Source organism: Strix uralensis, chromosome 3, assembly GCF_047716275.1.
Source record: "Strix uralensis isolate ZFMK-TIS-50842 chromosome 3, bStrUra1, whole genome shotgun sequence".
Lineage (NCBI taxonomy): Eukaryota > Metazoa > Chordata > Aves > Strigiformes > Strigidae > Strix > Strix uralensis.
The window spans coordinates 74640871-74660909 of NC_133974.1; the positions used below are offsets into that span (position 1 = coordinate 74640871).

At 41.6% G+C, this 20039-nt stretch overlaps 1 protein-coding gene and 1 long non-coding RNA gene across 11 annotated transcripts in view; one reads left to right on the plus strand and one right to left on the minus strand.

Moving 5' to 3' along the window:
* The window catches only part of STXBP5 (syntaxin binding protein 5), a 114435-nt gene extending 109251 nt beyond the window's left edge, over positions 1-5184 (minus strand). For 4 of the 10 annotated variants that reach the window (XM_074862909.1, XM_074862903.1, XM_074862905.1 and 1 more), the window contains exons 1-2: positions 4685-5183; positions 2750-2847 (exon numbers count right to left, since the gene is read on the minus strand). In XM_074862909.1, the coding sequence (XP_074719010.1) occupies positions 2750-2847; positions 4685-4837 (251 nt within the window). In that variant the 5' untranslated portion in view covers positions 4838-5183. Of the gene's footprint in view, positions 1-2749; positions 2848-4684 lie in introns of all 10 variants that reach the window. The other 6 variants (XM_074862901.1, XM_074862900.1, XM_074862902.1 and 3 more) reach the window with 2 other exon arrangements.
* A 3667-nt stretch (positions 5185-8851) lies between these two features.
* The window catches only part of LOC141940977 (uncharacterized), a 31859-nt gene continuing 20671 nt past the window's right edge, over positions 8852-20039 (plus strand). Inside the window, exon 1 of the long non-coding RNA XR_012628173.1 lies at positions 8852-9602. This is a non-coding gene — a long non-coding RNA (uncharacterized LOC141940977). The remainder of the gene's footprint in view (positions 9603-20039) is intronic.

Sequence of the window (20039 nt, forward strand, 5' to 3'; positions counted from 1 at the left end):
TCTAATTAATAAATACATTAAGTCAGTGAACTCCCAGTATATCTGTATCCACAGATTCTGTTTTTTCAGAAAAAGCTTTAATTCTATCTTTACATGTCACTGTATCAATACAAGAAACAATATTTAGTATTTATATATTAAAATTCTCTCTGTTCCTCCACTAGTGATTAGAGTCCTCGTAAAGAAGAATGGGATGGGAGTGTGGTTCAGAAAATTCCTGCTCTCATCAATCTGTTCTCATCAATACTGGTTCTGAAGTTAAAGTACCTGAACTGCTGACTGCTCAAATACAGAAAACATGTTCTGTAAAGGGGTTAGCTGATAAATGACCCAAAGTCAATCAGGACTGTAATATTAATTTCTTCACATATTAATGAAATCTAGAACAGGTTAGCTCATTCCTTGATTTAAGAATATTTTATTTTTAATATCCTTTCTAAAAAAAAAAACACCCAACCAGAAACTTTCTTCACAATTCCTCAGATCACTTACTTGCAATAGGAATGAAGTGAAAGCTTAACAAGATGCACCTATACTTGACGATGCAAGGAAAACACTAATACGCAGCTCCCATCTGCTGGTAAGCAATGAAAGAAACATTATTATTCCTTTACTTTTATACTCTCACAACATGAACGCAGAAGAAAATGAGGACTGACTTTCAGGATTTACTTCTCAATGAACTGACTCTCAGTCTTTCTACTCCATGCCCCATTTCAATTAAGAATACTTCTGCAGCTCTAGAGTAAGTGGCTCCCACTTTAATGAATCCTTGCACATAATTCATTGTTTGTAGAAACGTTAGCAGGTAAAGCATCCTGTAGGTCAACAAGCACTTTTTGGTTATGTTTTTATCTTTGAGCAATAGAATAAAATAAGCACTTCTTGCAAGTTTCACTCCTTTCCAAAGGGTACTTTTCAAACCAGTTTCACCAGGCAGACAGCAAGAGGCTGGTTTTAAATTGGGAATGTGTCTGAGTGTACCCCTTCTGCCTGCACTCCTCCATCCCAAAGAGCAAAGTAATCACAGGAGATACAACTGCAGTGTTGTTGGGTTGCAAGGCTAACCTATCAGCTGAGGACATTTAACTAGTTCTTCCAAGAATCAAGATCTGTATCAAGGTACTAAGAAGCATATTAATCTTCAAGTCAGGTGAGCATCAACTTTTCAGCCTCTGCATGAAATTTCTTCCATTCCCTTAGGAAATACATTTTCTGACAATGTTACTGTTCCTTGCACAGTGACTGTTTCTTCCCTCATGATCTTGAAATACTTCTCTTGATTATTTAGAAAGGAATTCACACTCCAAGAATTCACAGCTGTAGTCATGGATGAGTGCCAGTAAACAGGTTTTACCAAGTCATCATTACCCAAAGTGCAACATCATATTGCCCAAAATTACGGGTGAATAAGCTCTGAAGAGGTGTATTTTGATCTCTCCTTTTCCTTCAATCCAAATCCTTACTTTTAGGTCTCTTTGATTTCTCATCTATTCTACCAATATGAGAGTAATTAACAGCACCAACCACCCACACTTCATTCTAAATCAACTTTACCACCTTTTTAAAACCAAAATTTATGGAGTTAAGGGTAATTTCAAATATGGCATTAGGAGCACTGCATGGTCTCTACTGTTGATTACTTTGAATTAAGAGATCTTGGGGGTTCACAATAGATATAATTATAGATACCATACAAGCTACTTCACTTCAGCCTCTTCTTAAAGCCTTGGATTTGATACCAAAGTTCTGATTTTTCAACTTGTAAAAGACAACCCTCTTAAGGCAATTAACCTTACAGACAGAGTAGTGATGTTACAGAGGGCAACAAAAAAAGGTCTACTTGCAGACTAACATAAGCAGCAAAGGAAAATGAAAAAATGTGATTTACCTACAGTTTAAAGAGGATTAAGTCAATTTTTCCAGTAAGATGGCATAAGTCTTCCCCAAAAAGGCCAGAGTTCAGTCAATTTCAGGACAACAAAGAATTCATTCTTTTGTGCTGAAAACTAAGGTTTGGGCAATGGCAGTGTTGATTAAAGAATCTACAGGGCATCTTCTTTTAAAAACAAAAGTTTAAACACATGTTGTTACATGGCTTGGATAGTAGCATATGGCTATGGTACCATATGGCTGTGAACATATGGGTAGTTCAATTTTTAGTGAACAAAAAGAAGCAAGGTTACCGGTGCTTTATTTCACAAATTCATTCTGCTCATCTCAGTCACTTGGAAACTATTAGTGAGATACAACTCCTGTACCCTTTAGTGTCATCACTTGAAACCATCTTCAGGCAACACAGAAGCAGTAGCAGGTAAGCTTTGTAATACTGTAGTTATCTCAAGAACAAGGCCAAAAAACAAAGCATGCAAAAAAACCCCACTGAGCAGCACAGAATTCTTCAATCCCAGAGGATACAGCAGAACAATGAAACAGAGCTCAGCCCAGGTCTCTAGATTTGCAGTCAGCTGCTCTAAACTGTCAGCACACTAGTAACCCTCTACAAAATGTATATGTTAACTTGAGGTAACAGGGACTGAGCAGCCATACCTCACATTATTAACACAACTTGAACTGACACAAAGAACAACCAAAACAGCCAGGCCACCCACCAGCAGAAAACAGAGCTTTGCTTTTCTCCTCTCTTGCATACCTGGTTCCCACCAGACTTCTGAATGGTTCCAGCAGCTGAATCAAAACATCACATGCATGAGGTGCACCAAATCCGTTTCAGAATGTAAAAGGATACAGCCTTAGTGCTCCAGTCTGAGTCCCAATGGCCAGTATTTTCTGAACAGGATCAAATGCCAAGGCTGAAGGTTGATAGGGGAAACCATGGCGTACAGTCTAACAAGTCAGATCATCGCATTAATGATGGGTCAAGCAGCAAACCAAAAATAAATGGAATCATGTTAGGAATCATAAATGGAATCATGTATGTTAGGGAACAGGATTCAGTGTTAATCACAATTAAGAAAGGAACTACAAAGCATTTTAACAACAGACTGAGAAAATCAGCTGTCTTGCATGAACCAACTATAAATGATTTTTTTTAGTCATAATTATTCATCCATCCTTGATCATCAAGTAACAGTCATACTTACTGAAACTTAATTTGAATCTTACATTTCTTCTGTACAAAGACTATATCAAACTCAGCATTTTATTTTTTCATCTACCTCATTCTCTGAGTAATCTTACTTTCAGCTCTAACAAAGGCACTAAACTATTAAAATATGAGATGTTCCTAGGAAGTTTGGCAACAAAGCCAGACTTGTCATTACAACTATTGCAGATTACTACACCTGCTTTTCTGAGAATCACTTCAATTTGAATCCAACAGGCCTCACATGACAGTGCAACCTCTCTCAGTACGTTAAGAAAAAAAACGGCTCAAGCTCCACAGAACCAATCTCTCACCCTCTGCTTCCCCCAAAGAGAAAAAACAGCCCCCAAAATAGACAAAACCAAAACACACCCCACCAAACAAGGCAAAACCCCCTCAACGGTGGGATTCTTTCTTAATACAAAGCTATTGGCACATTTAGCTTTTTGGTTAGCCAAGACTGATTTGGTAATTGACGAAGCAATAACTCCATTACACTTCCCAGGTTGCAATTAATCAGAATAGAGAACATAACTTAAGTGTCACCTACTCTTACTTCCCTTATAAACGTACACAACATAAAAGCCACACAACTGCTAGCTTTTCCATTTCAAAACCTTTAGTTTAAAGCGGAGTTATTTTAGGACCTCATAAATGCATAGCAAACTTCTGATATACTCCGTTTGCTTCACTGAAGTTGCAGGCATACCCCGCAACTCTCAGTATTTCACAGTGAATAAAATCTAACGGGTAACAGCTCTGCTCTTTTCCATGTCCTTTGTGAACAACTTGCAAAAGTGGCAGAAACACCTGCAAGACTGGATAAAACAAGGAGAATCCACAAACAAGCTCATCCATATCAAGCTAGGCCATGGGTACATTGTAAAGATAAAAACGGGTATTGATATTCAAATCAGTTTTATTCCTCTTGGTACAGCTGGTGGATTAATTCGCTGCATCATTTTCTGAAGTGTGCAGACACGAACTGCAGTTATTGTATCACGCACAAGCAAATAAAAAAAACCCAGGAACTTTTCCCCTGTCTCCGGAGGAGATGTGCAATAGCAGCATCGGCAACTTGGCAACACACTGCAGCGCAACCGCCACAAACGTCTACAGCCTTTTTCAGGCGCGCAGGAGCAGGATAAATGCATTTCCAAATAATGCAGAGCGACAGATCCCCTGTCCTTCGGGCCCATTAGCAGAGGCTTCTACTCAAATGCCGCGATAATCAGCTCTGCACTACAGCTAGGTATCCCTCCTTCCCCCGGCCATCCCACTCTCCCTGCGAAGCCTTCGTGACCACGGACAATATTACACGCATGACAGAGCCTAGAAGACGACAAACCCTGAAACTCTCCAGGAAAGAGGACTACGGAAACCCAACAAGACCCGTACAGCTGCACCCGCCACTTCCTTCCTTTCTCCCCCCCCCAACAATAAATCCAAACAAGTAAACAGGAGCGGCGGGCGGGCTCGGCGAGGTCGGTACCGGGGAGCAAAGCCCGCAGAGCGCACGGCGGCGGCGCGCCCCCCTCCCCGGCCGCCAGCCGGCTGGGGGCTGCAGCGTTCATTCACCTTGCAGAGCTGGAAGTGCTCGGACTGGAGCGTCTCCTGGATTTCGGTCTCCCGGTTCCCCGCCTGCTGCTGCTGCGCGGCGGACGACGCCGAGGCGGCGGCGGAGACCGCCGTCAGGCCGTCCAGCACCTTCCTGATGTTAAATTTCCTCATGGTCTTCGGCGGCGGCGCTCCCCGCTCCCCCGGCCTCGCCGCCGCCGCGCTGCCACCGCAGCCCGCCCCGCCGACGGCAGACGAGCCCCCGCCGGGGAGGGCGGTGCAGGGGCGGCCCGCGACCAGGGGCGCCGCGCTCTCCGCCGCGGGGCAGCGTTCCTCCTCGTCGGCGGGGAGGGCGCCGGGGCGTCAGTCCGGCAGCGCAGGGGCGCTCCTCATCGGGGACCGCGGGCTCGGGGACGGGGACTGGAGCCAAGCAAACAGGAGCCGGTCAGCCCACCGCCGCCGGTCCCAGACTCGCCGCCCGCCGCCGCTCCGCGCCCTGCCCGCCGGGACGCACGGCTCGCCCCGGGCCCGGCCGGCCCCGCCCCGGCCGCCCCCCCCCCCGCCACCGGGGGCGTGCGGGCCGCCTCGCCTCGCCTGTCCTCGCCGCGGAGCCTCCGCGTCTCCCCGCGCAGCCCGCCTCACATCGTGGCAGCCGCGGCCGCCGCTGTCACCCGTCTCTGCGTGTGTGTGTGTGTGTGTGTGTGCGAGCGTGCGTGTGCCGGTCCCCTCCCGCCGCCGCAGTCTCTCCCCCCCGTCGCAGGCGCCCGCCCCGCGGCTCGGCTCAGGCGCCCTCCGCCTCCTTAGAGCTGCGTGTGCCGCCAGCCAGTCACCAGCGGGGCTTCTCCCGGCTGCTGCTGCCGCCGCCCGCCCCCACAACCATCCTCCTCCTCCTGCCGCGGCGGAGGGCGCCTCCCCCGCCTCACGGTCGCTCCCCCTTGCCTGACAACGCGGAAGCGCAGCGCCCCGGGGAGGAGCAGCGGCAGCGGCCACTACCGCGGCGCCCGGCCTGGCAGGGCCGGGGCGGCCGCGCATGCGCGCTAAGGGCGGCGGCACCCGGATGTGGCGGTGCCTGCTCCCCCCGGCCGCGCCGCGCTGCGCGGAGGCCGGGGCCGGGGTGGTGTGAGGGGTGCGGTGCGGGTCGGGCGCGGCGCGGCGGCGAGGGCCGGGCGTGAGCTGGGTGCTGGGCTCCGGCCAGGGGGAGGCGGGAGCAGGTAACAAACAGGTGGCGGCGGCCGGGGGCCGCCGTGGGCAGCACTGTCCCTGCCGCTGGCACTTACACGCGGAAAATCCCCCGGCGGCTGCGGGGGGGGGCGGAGCTGCGCCTCATCCCGCGGCGGTGGCGACCCGGACGTTGTGCCCGGTGTCAGGCAGGGCCGAGGCAGCGCCGGCGGTTCCCCAGGGGGCCGGGCTGCCTCACGGTGTGGCGGCGGGGCTGGCGGCGACCGCCGGGCCGGGGGAGCGGGGAGGGGCGGCGGGGCGGGAGGAGCGTTTCCCGCGGCAGTAGCGGTTACCGGAGGAGGGGTGTGATCCCCCCGCCCCCCCCGCCCGAACTGCCGTGCCGGCGGGGCGGCCCCGGCCTGGCAGCGTTCGTACCGCGGAGGTAGCCAGCCCCGGCCGAAGCAGTGACCGCCTGCCTGGGCGTTGCAGGGCGAGCCGCTGGGGTCCCGACGGCGCTTCCATTCGTGCTTACGGCAGCAAAACTAATTTAAACGAGTGGCACAGAGATAAACGTTTCTTTCTGCTAACCGCTGTTGGATAGTATTGTGTATTTTGGTTTTATTTTTCTTTTAGTACAAACAAGATTGCATTTTTGGATTATCTAGTCAGTGGTCTGGTAGTAGATACTACTCTTGTCTCAGTCATTATATTGCTGAAGGTAATTATTATTTGTGGCTCTTTGCTGAACTTTCAACTAAAATGAACTGGAAGATCAATCATCACTTTTGGAGGGAAAACTTGCAGAGATGTGATTCAAGACACTGGCTCTCATCTCCTAGCTACAGGGTGAATGCCTTGGCAGTAAAAGGCTCCACACACAGTAAAATGGTGTTTTTAAGTGGTATTTTCAGCCTGATAGCCAGGCATGCTTTATTAGTGCAGTAAATGTAATAGTGCACAGAGGGATAAGCGTAATCAGAATGCAGCAAAATAGTTATGATGCAGCCATCATAGAATCCTAGAATTCCAGGGTGGAAGGGACCTCAAGGATCATCTGGTCCAACCTTCTTTGGCAAAAGCGTGGTCTAGACAAGATGGTCAGCACCCTGTCCATCTGAATCTTAAAAGTGTCCAATGTTGGGGAATCCACCACTTCCCTGGGGAGATTATTCCAGTGGCTGATTGTTCTGACGGTGCAAAATTTTCCTCATCATAACCTCAAAAGAAAAAATTCCACAAACTCTTCTTAGACCTGTAACCCCTTGTCAGTTTACAGCCATATTGCCAGCAGGTATATGTTATATAAACATTTGAAAGAAACCAAGACAGTTTACATATCCTTATAAAGTCATGAATTTACATAGCTGTTCCCCTGTGTTACCAGGACTGTTGGACACTTCCCCAAATCATCTTGGTAAAATGTGAAAGAATGCTTTCAAAGATGGCAAAAATCCTAGAAATGGAAGAAGTAGACTTAAATGAGAATCAGAAAATATTTGATAGAAAAATTAACTTAGAAATGTGTGCATTTTCAGTATGTCTTTAATTATCCATTACATATTTTAGCTGACAGTTTATAAGTTACAGAAATAATGTCTAATCTTTCCATCTATTCACACATGCTTACTGTAACGCAGTAAACTGCTAAGAAAACTTCTAGAACTTGGCCATGGGTGACAAAATGGTAAGCACAGACTGCTACAGGTAAAGACATATGTGCAGGTATAACTTTAAGAATGCAAGTTATAGTCCATTTGAGTTCTGTCGTCAGTTTATGTTAGGCTGGGCCCTGCAAACACTTCTGGCTATAACTTTCATAGCACAACTAGCCTCATTATTTATTGTAATATTAATCAGAGAAAAAAAAACCCTCAAAACTGGATGAAGAAGTAAAGGACTTTAAAAGCACTCTTTTTGCGTACTACAGTCACTTTCACTTTCTTACCTTTTATGTGCTTGGCCCTTGAATCCATTCTTTAATTAGACTATACATTTTTAGAGGAGAGATTGAATTTCACTTTCTGTTTACAGTAGCACCTAACACAAGGAGAACCTCAATTATTTCAAGATTATACCTATACTTGCAAACATTTAAGCAAATGATATAATACACACAAGGTTGAGACAACAGTTCTCTTCCCTTACACTTTCTAGTTGATGCCATTCAACAAATCAATCCTTTCTTGGGACTTAAACTCTTCCTGTAAAAAATCAGTGGCAAACTTCCCTCTCCGTGGGACATCAGTGGGAACAGTAGTAGACCTTTTAATTTTATAGTTCAGCGAACATCCCCATTATTTTTCAGGATTTAGCTGCTGTATTTCAGAGCTTCTTCAGGGCCTCCAGCTCTTACACAATAACCACATCCTGTTTACAAATTAGACCAATTCTGCTTAACTGCCTTGCTTCATATTGCCCACTCAGACCTTCCGGCCTCTGATGTCTGAAATCTCTTGCCAGTGTTTTATACCCCGGTCCAAAGCCCAAGTGCCTTGCACAGCTGGGGAAGAAGCAGTCAGACCCAACTAGTTTGCAACATCTTTGTACTCAACTATGACAGAGTCCAGCTGTGACAGAGCCACTGTTAAATGCTCACGAGTCACTTAGCCCCCAGCAGTGCATCTTCATTAGCCACACAAATCCCTGCCACCAAATGAATCCACTTGGCATTGGTCTTCTTTGCCCACCTTTTCTTACTGACCCTGTTATTTACTGCTCCTAGGGAAGGAAAGAGAGGATCACCTGCTCATTTCTTGATCAGTATTCTACAGATCCCACATAAGCAACCACTATTCCTAATAGCTATTTGAGGCAATGGGGCATTTAGTGTTGGCCTACATAGCGGTGTGATTCCACAGACCATTAGTTGGTGCAGGTCAAACTTGCTGGGTCTTTTGCCTCAAGATAATCACAATAACTTTACAGATAACTGTAGAGTACAGCCATCAGTGTGCTTAGAGGCTTTTCCTTTTTGACTTCTTTTTTTGTGGGGTAGTACACTGCCAGGGTTAGCATGAAAAAGACAGAGGATGATGGTAGTCCCACACGAATCAGAATGAGTAAAAATTCACCCAGTTATAATGTATGCTGAGATTTGGTCAAATACTCCCAGAGCAGTGGGTAGGTAGTGAAGTGACAGGTCTACTCGTGGTGCTTGCCATTAGTTTGTACATAAGCCCCAAAAGTGTTACCGGTCGTATCCAGAGAAGGCAGTGTGCTCCAGGTGATTTGCACACCGTAATAATTATTGCACTGCTCAGCATGGATGAGAAAAGGACCATCAGAAGTGACCTCAAGATCTCTGCTTGGCCTCTAACTGCACTAAAGCTTTTTACAGTCAGTCGAGGCTTTGAAGACTAACTAAGATGCTTAGCTTTCCTGAGAACGTCTTAATGGTGCTTAGTCACTCACACTGCAGAGTCAGGATCAACTGAGCCCTAGCCAAACATCTCCTTGCCATAAATAGAAAGAAGCTGGAAAACATTTCTGAACTAATCCTATTCAAGTTGTTCTACTCAAATGTGTTGGCCAGAGCAGTGTAACCACAGCTCCGAGTGAGTTTTGGAATCTTTCCTGGCTGCTGGGAAACTGCTCAAGCTTTCTAGACTCAGAGCTGTTGCCAAACAAACATCTGTGATTTTCTTTTTTCCCAGTAATCTGCACTGGTGACAAATCCTAAGGAGGACTTCCAACTACATGTGAACTTTTGACCTGTGTGGCAGAGAGAGGGCACATCCTGCTGCTGCAGAGGCTGCACCAAGATCCTGCACATTCAGCTGAGGTCAGCAAGCATAATGACAAGTGCATACGTTGATTGTTGAAGTATGAATTGAAAGGGCTCTGCAACATCAATCTACCCAATCAGTACATACACAAGTACCCATGTAGCTGTTGTGTGTTGAGCTAGAGCATGGCTGTCTTACGAGGAATTTAAGGAATTGTTACCACCAGGGATCTCCGACTGCTGACCACTACCAGTGGTATGTGATGCAGTGAATAGCTACAATGTGATAGCAAGGGAGAGTACATAAGGCAGAAGGAACGAATGACAGCAGCGCTATGCGGTGGAAACATGAGACTTGTGAAAGAGATTGTGCACTGTCCTCCTTAGTAATTCATGCCTTTTTGCACCTTTGTCCCACCACTGTCATCTTGGACCAGACAAAGGCAGTGTCAACTATTAAACTATACACAAAAATCTACTGTATCTAATGAAAATATGTTTATTGCTTATTATCTATTGACCTATTTACGTATTATTCTCATCTTCACTGACGATACACAGTCCCTTCAAAAAATGTTGCACTTAAGCATCCATCTGTCCTTTTTTCATGAGATAGAGGCTCTTTAAATAGAAAATAAATAACACCAAAGAAATATTTAAGAAGTATGTTAACACCACATTTTTTGTTTTCAAATTTACTTTCATTATTTTCAGCCATGTCTTTAGTACCTAAGGTTAGGTCATCCTAGCAGCATGGTCTTACTTGGCTTCAGCTAGTCCTCTTCTTTTATCACTGTCTAAAGGAGTAATTGATTTTTCTGCTTATCCCAATCTTCTTTGGCCAGTGCAGGCATTTAATTAATTTCATTCTTATGTTGTACTAAAAATGCACAGTTCTCTTTTGTTCACGCAGTCTGTTGAGTTTTTCTCCTTTCTGTATTGCATTTTACTTGAGCCCGGGCCAGTTCTGTGTTAAGAATAGAGGTATTTCAACCCTAGCATCTACTCTACTCTGCTGCTTCATGCTTTTAGTTACAACAGCTTCCTCATTTGCCCTGTACCCTTTTAATTAATCTCTTGTGCAATCAAAACAGGCAGTTTTGGTGGCAGAGTATTTCTTCTTTTTTGTTCGTGATTTTCTAGAGTACAGTGCACAAACAGTTCTAGGAGCAGGGTTCACAATTCAGGATGCATCCCTTCCAAGCAGATACTCTGTAAACTACAGAGATCATCTCCTTCTGTCACCTACTTCCTTTTTGGAAAAAGAACAGCAAGTGAAGTAGAGGATAGATTCTCTTTCCATGACATTTTCCTCTGGATTGTGACTATTCATTAGGTGGAAAGTGGGGTGTCTGAATTAAAATTCTCATTTTCTCGTCACAAATAAGCACCACCAGGGCTAGGCAGCCACAGAATGAGAAATTCTGAAGTGCAGTGTGGTGCTTAAGCTCCTAAAATCCAGCTCTGTTATGCTCTGGATCTGATCCTTTGTCAATTTCTTCCATTCCTAACTAATTCTATTTTTATGGATACTTTCTTGTGTATGAATTCATCTCATGAGGTTTATCTCTCACATGAACTGAAGTGTTAGGGTTTTCAGGTCTCCGCATATTTAGAAGAAATTCATTACTCAGATACTGCTAGTGGATTGTAATGATTTACAGGAGGAGCAAGTAAAATGTACATGCAACATTTCAGTTTGCTTTATATGTTGTAACTGTTCTTTAGATGCCAAAGCAAAATTACAAATAATTATACTAAGGAGTTTCTAATGTTAACCCGATCTATGCCATCACTTCAACATGTAATTAACCTTATGTTTCCTTCAGTGCAATCCATGCACCTTCTTAACAGTATGTATAAGCTTAAGCTACAACAGAAGACATGAATTACTCAACTGATAGTATGACATACTTGTCATCAGTACAAATGATGTCATACTATCAGTTGAGTAATTCATGTCTTCTGATGAAGATAATGATATTTGAGATATCATTATTTGCCTTATATCATATTGCTTCTGCAATTTGATCTATTCTGATGGATACTTGAAACACTAATGCAGAATCATATAAGCACAGAATACTTGAGGTGCGATGGGATCTCTGGTGGTCATCTGGTCCAATGGTCTGCCCAGTCATAATTTGGATCCAACTTCAAAGTCAGATCATGTTGCTTGGGATCATGTCTAACTTTTGCATTTCTCCAAATAAGGAGATTCTGTAACTCCTGCTTTCTGCATTATTACCAAATAAAATTACAATTTCACATCCCATGTGCTGCATTTCTGTTTTCTCAGTTTTACGTTAATAGTGGGCCTAAGCCAGGACCTCAGACATAAATGCTAGTACAGTCAGAACAGGTTTTAAACAAGGTAAGCCTTTTATCCATCTAGAAAAATATGGGCTGATACTTTACTGAATAATGAATATTGCTTCATATGTATTTATCATACACATTTTATGGTATTCGGTCAAGTATAATACCAGTGCTTCTTATTACAATGCCACTTTGAGACCTGCGTAACGGAGTGAAGTAAATAGGAAATACAATCTGTCTCCATTAAAAGGCAGCAAAATATTACAAGTGAAATCACACAAGGTTTATAAAATAGCCAAATTAAGATGAAGTATGAGTATCTGCCAAGTGAAGAAGAATTTTCTTGGACTAAATGAGTTAAAGCTAAAATATGATGGACAAAACTAATTTATCCTTTCTTAAAGCAGATTTCTAGCACTGCAATTTTAAAAGTGTCTTTCAAATATAGTGATCTGTTTATACACAGTATTTTGTACAAAGGGTAGCCTTTCAGACAGCATCTTTCGTCAGTGAGTCATTTTAAGTGACTGCCCACTACAAGAAAAAAAAAGCTCACATATTTTATTACTGTCATTGTAATTACAATGCATTAGTTGGAAGGGGATTCTTTTTGTACAGCAGTTTAACAATCTAGACAAGCACTCATTTAGACTACAGAAACATTAGGCCTTTGTTAAAAGTGGCTACTATTTCACTGGTATTTTTTCTTCTTACTTTAAATTAAAAGCAGTGAACTACATAAACTGCAAGGCTAAGCACACAAGCAAGCAAGTGGACAATCCCTTTAATGGTGTTGAAGCTAGAAGATCCAAAATGCAACCCTGTTTCATTTAATTTTAGGCTTTTTTTTAGTACATTTATGTTCATTCATGTTACCATTTTTCTGTGTCTGTAAACCCTTCTTGGAACACCAGTTCAGAAATAATAATACCAGATACATGTTTAAATTTTCTGATTAGTTCAGTTGTGCGAGAAAATTTCAGATTTCAAGACAATCAAAAGATTTCCCATAAAGAGTATTCTATATGTTTTTAACTTCATTCCAAGCATAGCAAACAGTACCTCTTTCCGCATCTTCTTCCTCCCTCCCAACAGGTGAAACAGGAGGTGAAATGCAAGGGCAACTGAGACTTTCCAAACAAAATGCTGGTGCCCTCCAATTTAAGAAGAGCATAATAATTTTAAATTAACAAGGCAAATAAATGTTTTCAGAAAAAGTAAATCGTTAACAAGGCAAATGGGTAGGAAAAGCATAGAGTATGTAGGACAGATTCCAATTTATTAAAGACAATAAGCCTGATAATTCTCATTTCTCCTGTTCTTTACATGGTTTTAGGTTCTGTCCCAAGATACTAGTGAGTGAGCTTCTTGAGTAGCTTTAGGTCCACTTGGTGACTTAATCTAAGATTTTTTGAAACCCTGACTGAGGCAATTGAACTTTGGCATGTAGTAACTGGTTGAATTAAAGCGTAGAGGAAATCGTAAGCTTTAATTAGATCAGCTGAGCAAGCGCTATATTGCATGGCATTGTCCTGACCAGAATTTAGACCTGTTGCTGGAATTAGCTTCAGAAACTTGATGTATTATCATGGTTTTGAGCTTTATTTCAGGCAAGGTGTGTAAGGAGACATTAATATCTGCTCCCTCAAATCTCCCTGTGAGTCACCATCCCTTCTGCTGTAGCACCCCAGTTAGGGCTAGTTAAAGCACCAATTAGGACTGGCCAACATTTGATAATTATACCTATATTTTATAGTGCATTACCATGTAGATGCTCAGGCCAAAAAGACAGTTTCTGAGAAACAGGGGGAGATAGACTATTGGTGCAGAGGCCCACCTCTTTAGGCAAGACAGAGAGGTTAATAGGAAAAAAGAGATTATCTTCATTTTGGCAACTGGAAATTGAGACACACACACCAATAAAGCCGTGCTGGTTTAGCTGTGCAAGTATCTGGTACGATTTGTACTGCTTCATACAGCTACACTTAAATTACAATCTGCAGTGGAAGCTGTTTAATTTGCATTAGATTTGCATTTTTCCCCTTGCCCGTAAAGCAAATAGCTTTCCTGTAACAATGTTGAGGCGTGTCCAGAGGTATTGCGGAGGCTGCAGGCACAGCTTGAGGGTACCTACGGCTCTGCCTCCCTGCCAGGTTGAGGAGATTTGTTTTCCTCTTCCCTTTCCCTGGCCAGCCCCACTCCCTCTCCCCTTTCGCTCCACGCACAGCATTTGTGGGATATGAGTGGCCCTTAGTTACATTGTGAAGTTTTTAAGGCAAAAATGGCAGCTAAGCTTTTGAAAAACACTCCAGCCTAATAAAAACTAAACTGCACCAACTCTGGGCCATAAACGTTTCATTGTAAAGATGGTTGGATATGTATTCTGTCAGAGTGCTGTGAGGGCTGGTGGCTCCCTGGGTCTCTGGGGGCTGCCCATGGGGGTCCATCGGGGCACGGCCTGGGAGCAGGGGGACCCCAGGGCAGCCCCAGTTTGGGCACCAGGAACCTCCTGGGCTGAGGCTGTGCTGCAACATGGGCCTGTGGCCAGGCAGGGCTGTGGAGAGCTGGAGACCAGCCCTGCTGCGGTGCTGCTGGGGCAGGGACAGTCAGGGCTGGTGGTGCCATCAGGACCCTGACATTTTCATGCCAGTATCTAAAGTAGCAGTTCATATCTGAAGGGCAGTCTTAATGTATGTCCCATGAAAATTTTTTTCTATGTCATAACTATTTTTGATTAGAGGTTCGGCCAAAGCAAAATTTTTTAAAGAGAAAAATGCATCTATCTCAGAAATATTCCTTATATCAAATGTGAGTTATGCCATTGCTGTATATTTAGTGTGGACATGCTTTCATATTCCTAGAACATTTTTTTTGGAAAAATTGTACAAAGTTGCTCTATTCCCAAATTTAAAATCGGAACGTCTGGTAATAGTTATATAATATGAGTGTTATTATTACAACTGTTTATTTTGTTTCACTTAATGTGAAAATGAGTTTAAGATTTATATCATATAATGTCACTTACTACCTATTACAGAAGTAAATGGAAAGATCTCACTCTCAGTCTTCTAACTCTCAAGCAAGAGAGTCCATCATTTTTGTGAGAGCTGATCTAAGAATAAATAAAACCTGGGCTTCACTGATCTGTGTCACTCACACTGTCCGTCTCACTTGTTGCATATTTTCATTTGACTGCATAGTTTTTGCCACTAAAATAGAGTTCTCCTATTTATTTCCAACACTACATAGTGACTTCACAAGTGGCAATGAAAAGAAACAGGACTTGTAATGAGTCATCACAAATAAGTGCAAACAAGCAGTTTTTTATTTGCTATTTATTATGCACTGTAAGCCTAACATGGATTTGGAGAACTGTATATCTTAAAATTAAAGAAGTGCTGCATTTTAGGCAGTGATTATGAAAGACTTCCAAAATCCTTTTTGCTGTTCCTGTTCCGTTGTCCCCAGTCTTAACAGAAATAGTGTGTGGTCCCTAGCACTAGCTTTTAGTGTACTTTCTTCCCTTGAAGTTGAGCAAATCCATCATGGATTACCGATGGCTAGGACAGGCTAGACATCGGGTCACTTACATTTCCACCACTTACATGTTCCTCAATTCCTAAGCAGATATTTAGGAATTCTCCATATATTAGATGCTATATCCATGTCTACAGACTTCCTCCTGGCTACTCCATTCAGGTTTGGAGGCACTCACAGACACACTGTCTTTCAGGAATCCCCTACAGCCAACACATACCAGAAGCTACCACATACTTAGAAGGGTTGTGAGGCTGCCCTATCTTTTGTTAGGTGCTTTGACATACCTTTGTCTATCTCACTGATCCTGCTCTAAACACCATTTTTTAGCTCCAAGAATTTAGGCCATTGGAAAGTATTTTTAAGAAATTATTCTCATTTAAGCATAAATTTGGTAAAGTATATCTCTAACAGCTGGATTCAAAATGCCCGTGACTTTGAAACTTTCAGGTTTGGACGGATGTATTGAAAAGGTGTCTTTCCAGAAAAAAAAAGCACATTAGAGTTATACTATGATAAAACTTCAACTCTTCCAAAATGTAACGTATAAGCATTAACAAACATTGCCCCCCAAAAACCCTGTACATTAAACTGTTCACATAATGCTGAAGAATAATTCTTTCTTCCTCACATCTTTTGAAAGCATGGCATCTTTGAGCTAAGTAAATGATTAAGTGAACTAAGAAGTTCATCTTGTCTCCCTATTCTGTTCTGTATAGGTTCTTATTACCATTCTACCACCACTGTATCTGAGAGTGAATACCAGTTCTGCATTCAGCATTATAAATCTCATCTGTCATACGCAGCTTGTTTTCTCTCACTCTCTAAGGAGAATTATGTGAGCAGTATAATGTTTCCCTTTGGTAGTTTTCTTTGAGGTGAAGAGTTGGTTGCACATACGTGCTGCTGTATTTTTATGCAAAAGTATGATCAAAGAAATGTGCCTTACTCTTCAAGCAGAAAATGCTGTTTGTGACAATCCATATTTCATCAAAACTGTCAATTTAATTTAGTGAAAAAAATAGAACTTTGTTTAAACAATAAAGAAAAAGCTTTCATAAAGGTGAAAGCAGGGAAAAATATTTCTTCTAAGAACGTAAATAGAATAAATAAATACTTAAAAAATGGGAATGTTTTTTAAAAAAATTTTACCCACAGAGCATACCCCAAAACCACAGGATAGTTCAACCAGTGAAACGCATGCCCATTAGAAGTAAAACATTCTAAAATTTAATAGGAACAAAATATGGTCGTGCATTTTCATGATGGAAAATACCAAAATTAAAGAAAGAGCATAAATAGAGAAAAGCAAGATTCGGCTTTGCTTTTCAAACATTTTGAAAAGATAGTAATATACCACTGCCTAATATTTATTTTCTGAAGTAATTATGTGCATTGTGTAGCATTCATTAAATAAACATAAAACTTGAAACAGTGTTAAGATATGAGACCCTACCAAGACAGAACAAGCTGGGCATTTCTTTTGTATAATAGAAAGTATGCAAGTGGGTAAAAAATAGTGTGACCTGGAGGTCAGCATCTTCGAGCTCCGGTGGATTAACAGAGAAACACATCCCAAGACTGAAGATCTTTTGGGGGAGGTCTCTTCCTTCAGCTCCTGCCCGGTTGAATGTGGAGTTGTGAGTGCTTCAGTCAACCTCGACTGCCACAGTATTACATCAGTGAGAACTATGCAAAGGACAGTGTAACCCACCCTGCCCCCATATTTTTATGCATTTTTCTTTTAGACTTGTTTTACTCAAACCTCATGCCCCTCAACTGTTCCTTCTATTGCTCTAATGTAAAGGTATATATGATACTTGGAAATCCAAGGGAAAAGTATTTTAAAATTACTTTCAGTTTTATGAAAATGTTTGAACCAGAAAATATTTACTGAGATAATTTTTTTGTGTAGGTTTGCATAAAATTTGAGAACTTTCCAGTAACAGGGTAATAAAAGATACAAAAATATTTGCTTGCTATACTACCAGATGTCAGATAATCACCAGGAGCATATCAGATGTTACCTATTCTTGGCTTTTCTCCATCCTCCCCATGTGGTTCCTTCATACTTTGTTCTGGTGCACCCTGAAGGAACTTTTAACTTAATGTTTCCTGTGAGCTATCTCATCACAGTTATAGCTACTGCCTCTTGATGCTGATCTCTAAGCCGGTCACCTTTCACCAAAGACATGGACCATCTCTTAACTATGTCTTGGGTATCTCCTTGTTTGCCTTCAGTTAAGACACAGAGAATCAAGACCTCTTGGTCTTCCTTCCAGAATATTATGTTATTCATGTATCAGACACAGCTCACAGTGTGAGCTCACACTACCAGTACTAAAAGTAATGTATTTGAATTCTTCCCCTACTCCCTCTTCACAGCAATACAAGATCCAATTTTACTTCATCTTCTTTCTCAGTGTCACAAAGATTTCTCTCCTTGAGGGTTTGTTCGTTTCTTGGGTCCTCGTCCCACAACAATGAATGCAACATCTCTCTGGCTTCTTTAAAAACACCTTTTAACACATTTTTTTCCATGAAACACAGCAACAGAAGTTATCATCCTTGCTCATCATTTACCATATCATTCTTTCTTTTTACCCCTACTTACTCATCATCTGATATTATCTCAACTTCCAGCAGTTTGTCAGCTTTTTCAAGTTCTCTAAGACCCTGTTCCTCCTTACACACCTAAATTAATTTCTGATACTCATATTCCTAACTTTTCCTATTTGCTTGGGAGAGTCTCCACTTTTCTCCCATGCTGCCCTACATGCATATACATAAAGTTTCTGAAATCAATTTACAAGGCTGAGTAAGCCTCTCAGAAAGTCCTATTCCTTTCATGCAACCTAAGTTAGGCTTAAAAAAAGGGGAACAAATGTTTTTCATGTCTCTTATCATATATAATTTACCACTTTTCTCATGGAGTATGAACTTCTTTTCCTTCCCACCACATAATAAACAACGTAGCAAAAAAAAAAAAAAAAAAAAGAAATGAAAATGAAAAAAGAAATGAAAAAAAAAAATTGATTGGTATACCTTATACACAGAAGTCTTAAACATCACAGGAGACTGTTCTGAAAGAAGAGTACTATTTCTTTTCTGAAGTATCTTTGTACACATAAGAATTATTTTAAGTGTCTGAGGTTGCTCTAAGACTATTTGCTTTCTTGACATTATCAGGGATGCTGAGAACAGCTTCAAGGTGGAGATGCATTTACCTTTAATAGAGAAAAAAATCCAAATAAAGCCAATAAAAGCACAACAAAAAATCAGCTTTGCTATTTTGAATATTTTAGTGAAATGTAGATTGTCAAAGGAACTATAGACAAAGGAAGACTTAGTTTGTCTTATTTAGTCTTTAATGATATCCATCTGAACAGCTATTATATAAAAAAACCAAAAGTGATTGACTAGACCTGTGTAAAAGACAAAAAGCAAAAGTAAAAAAAAAAAAGCAGAAGTAAGTAGTAAATTAAAAACAATAATAATACTAATAGATTATTCCAAGATATGCTTCATGTCTGTATTAATATATTATATATTTATTAATGATCTGGAAAAGTCAGTTAATGACATCTAGGTGAGAGAACTAGTCAGAAGCCTTCACAAAGCTAAGAAGAGCCATATGAACAGCAAATTAAAATGCTGGTAAATTAATATATAGAGTGGGAAAATTTCAAATATAAATATGAATATTTATTTTCACATTTTAAAGTACCAGCATCATGCCTGTAGAAAGCTCGGGGAGAACCTGTGCTTCATAATAGCAAATAAATAGTTACTGTGTACAATCAATGGAATATATTTCTGAAAAGATACTAATGCCATACAGAATTGAGACTGAATTTTGTCATTATAAACTTTATTGTAAAATGAAAATAGGCAAGGAGAGTCTGACCTGTTGAGGAAAACTGTAGGAAGATATTGGAGAGTAGGTCTATGTTATTCAGGAAAGAGATGAAATAAAGAGGCATCAGTTATATACAAATAATAGTGAAAAGGGGAAGGTTATGAGGCTGTTAGGAGAAGGGGAATGAGTGTACTTTACACTTAGTCATCCAAGAAAAAAATAACAAATATTTAACTAAGAGTTAACAAATTAAAAATTCACAACAGGCAATATCTCTTATAACTACACAAAATGACGTGTTGAAATTTAATATAAAAAATTAGTCATCCAAGAGCTTTGAAAGATTTTAGAAGAAGATATTTGGATGATTAATAAGAACATCCACTGATAATTAGCTGACAATTTTGAAAAATATTGCATATAGACATTCATGACTGAATTAATCAGAATTTAGCTGGAGTAAGGAAGGAATTTCCTCTACAGAGAGGTCAGTTGTATTTCTTAATTTTGGAGTTTTTTCTAACTTCCTGCAACTATCAAGTATTGTCCGCTGTCAGAAACAGGATTATATGGATCACTGATTTAATTCCGTTGGTAAACTGGTGTTCTCCTCCCAACTAAGGCAGCATTTATTTCTTTTGTGATAGCTTTTTACTTGTGACTGAGTTTCTTTCTGCTTACAATATTTATAAGTATCTCACTTTCTTTATTGTTAGCAGAGAGTAAACCTCTGAGCAGAAGCCTTTCTGTTCCTGAAACTATTCTCAGAATTCTGAAAT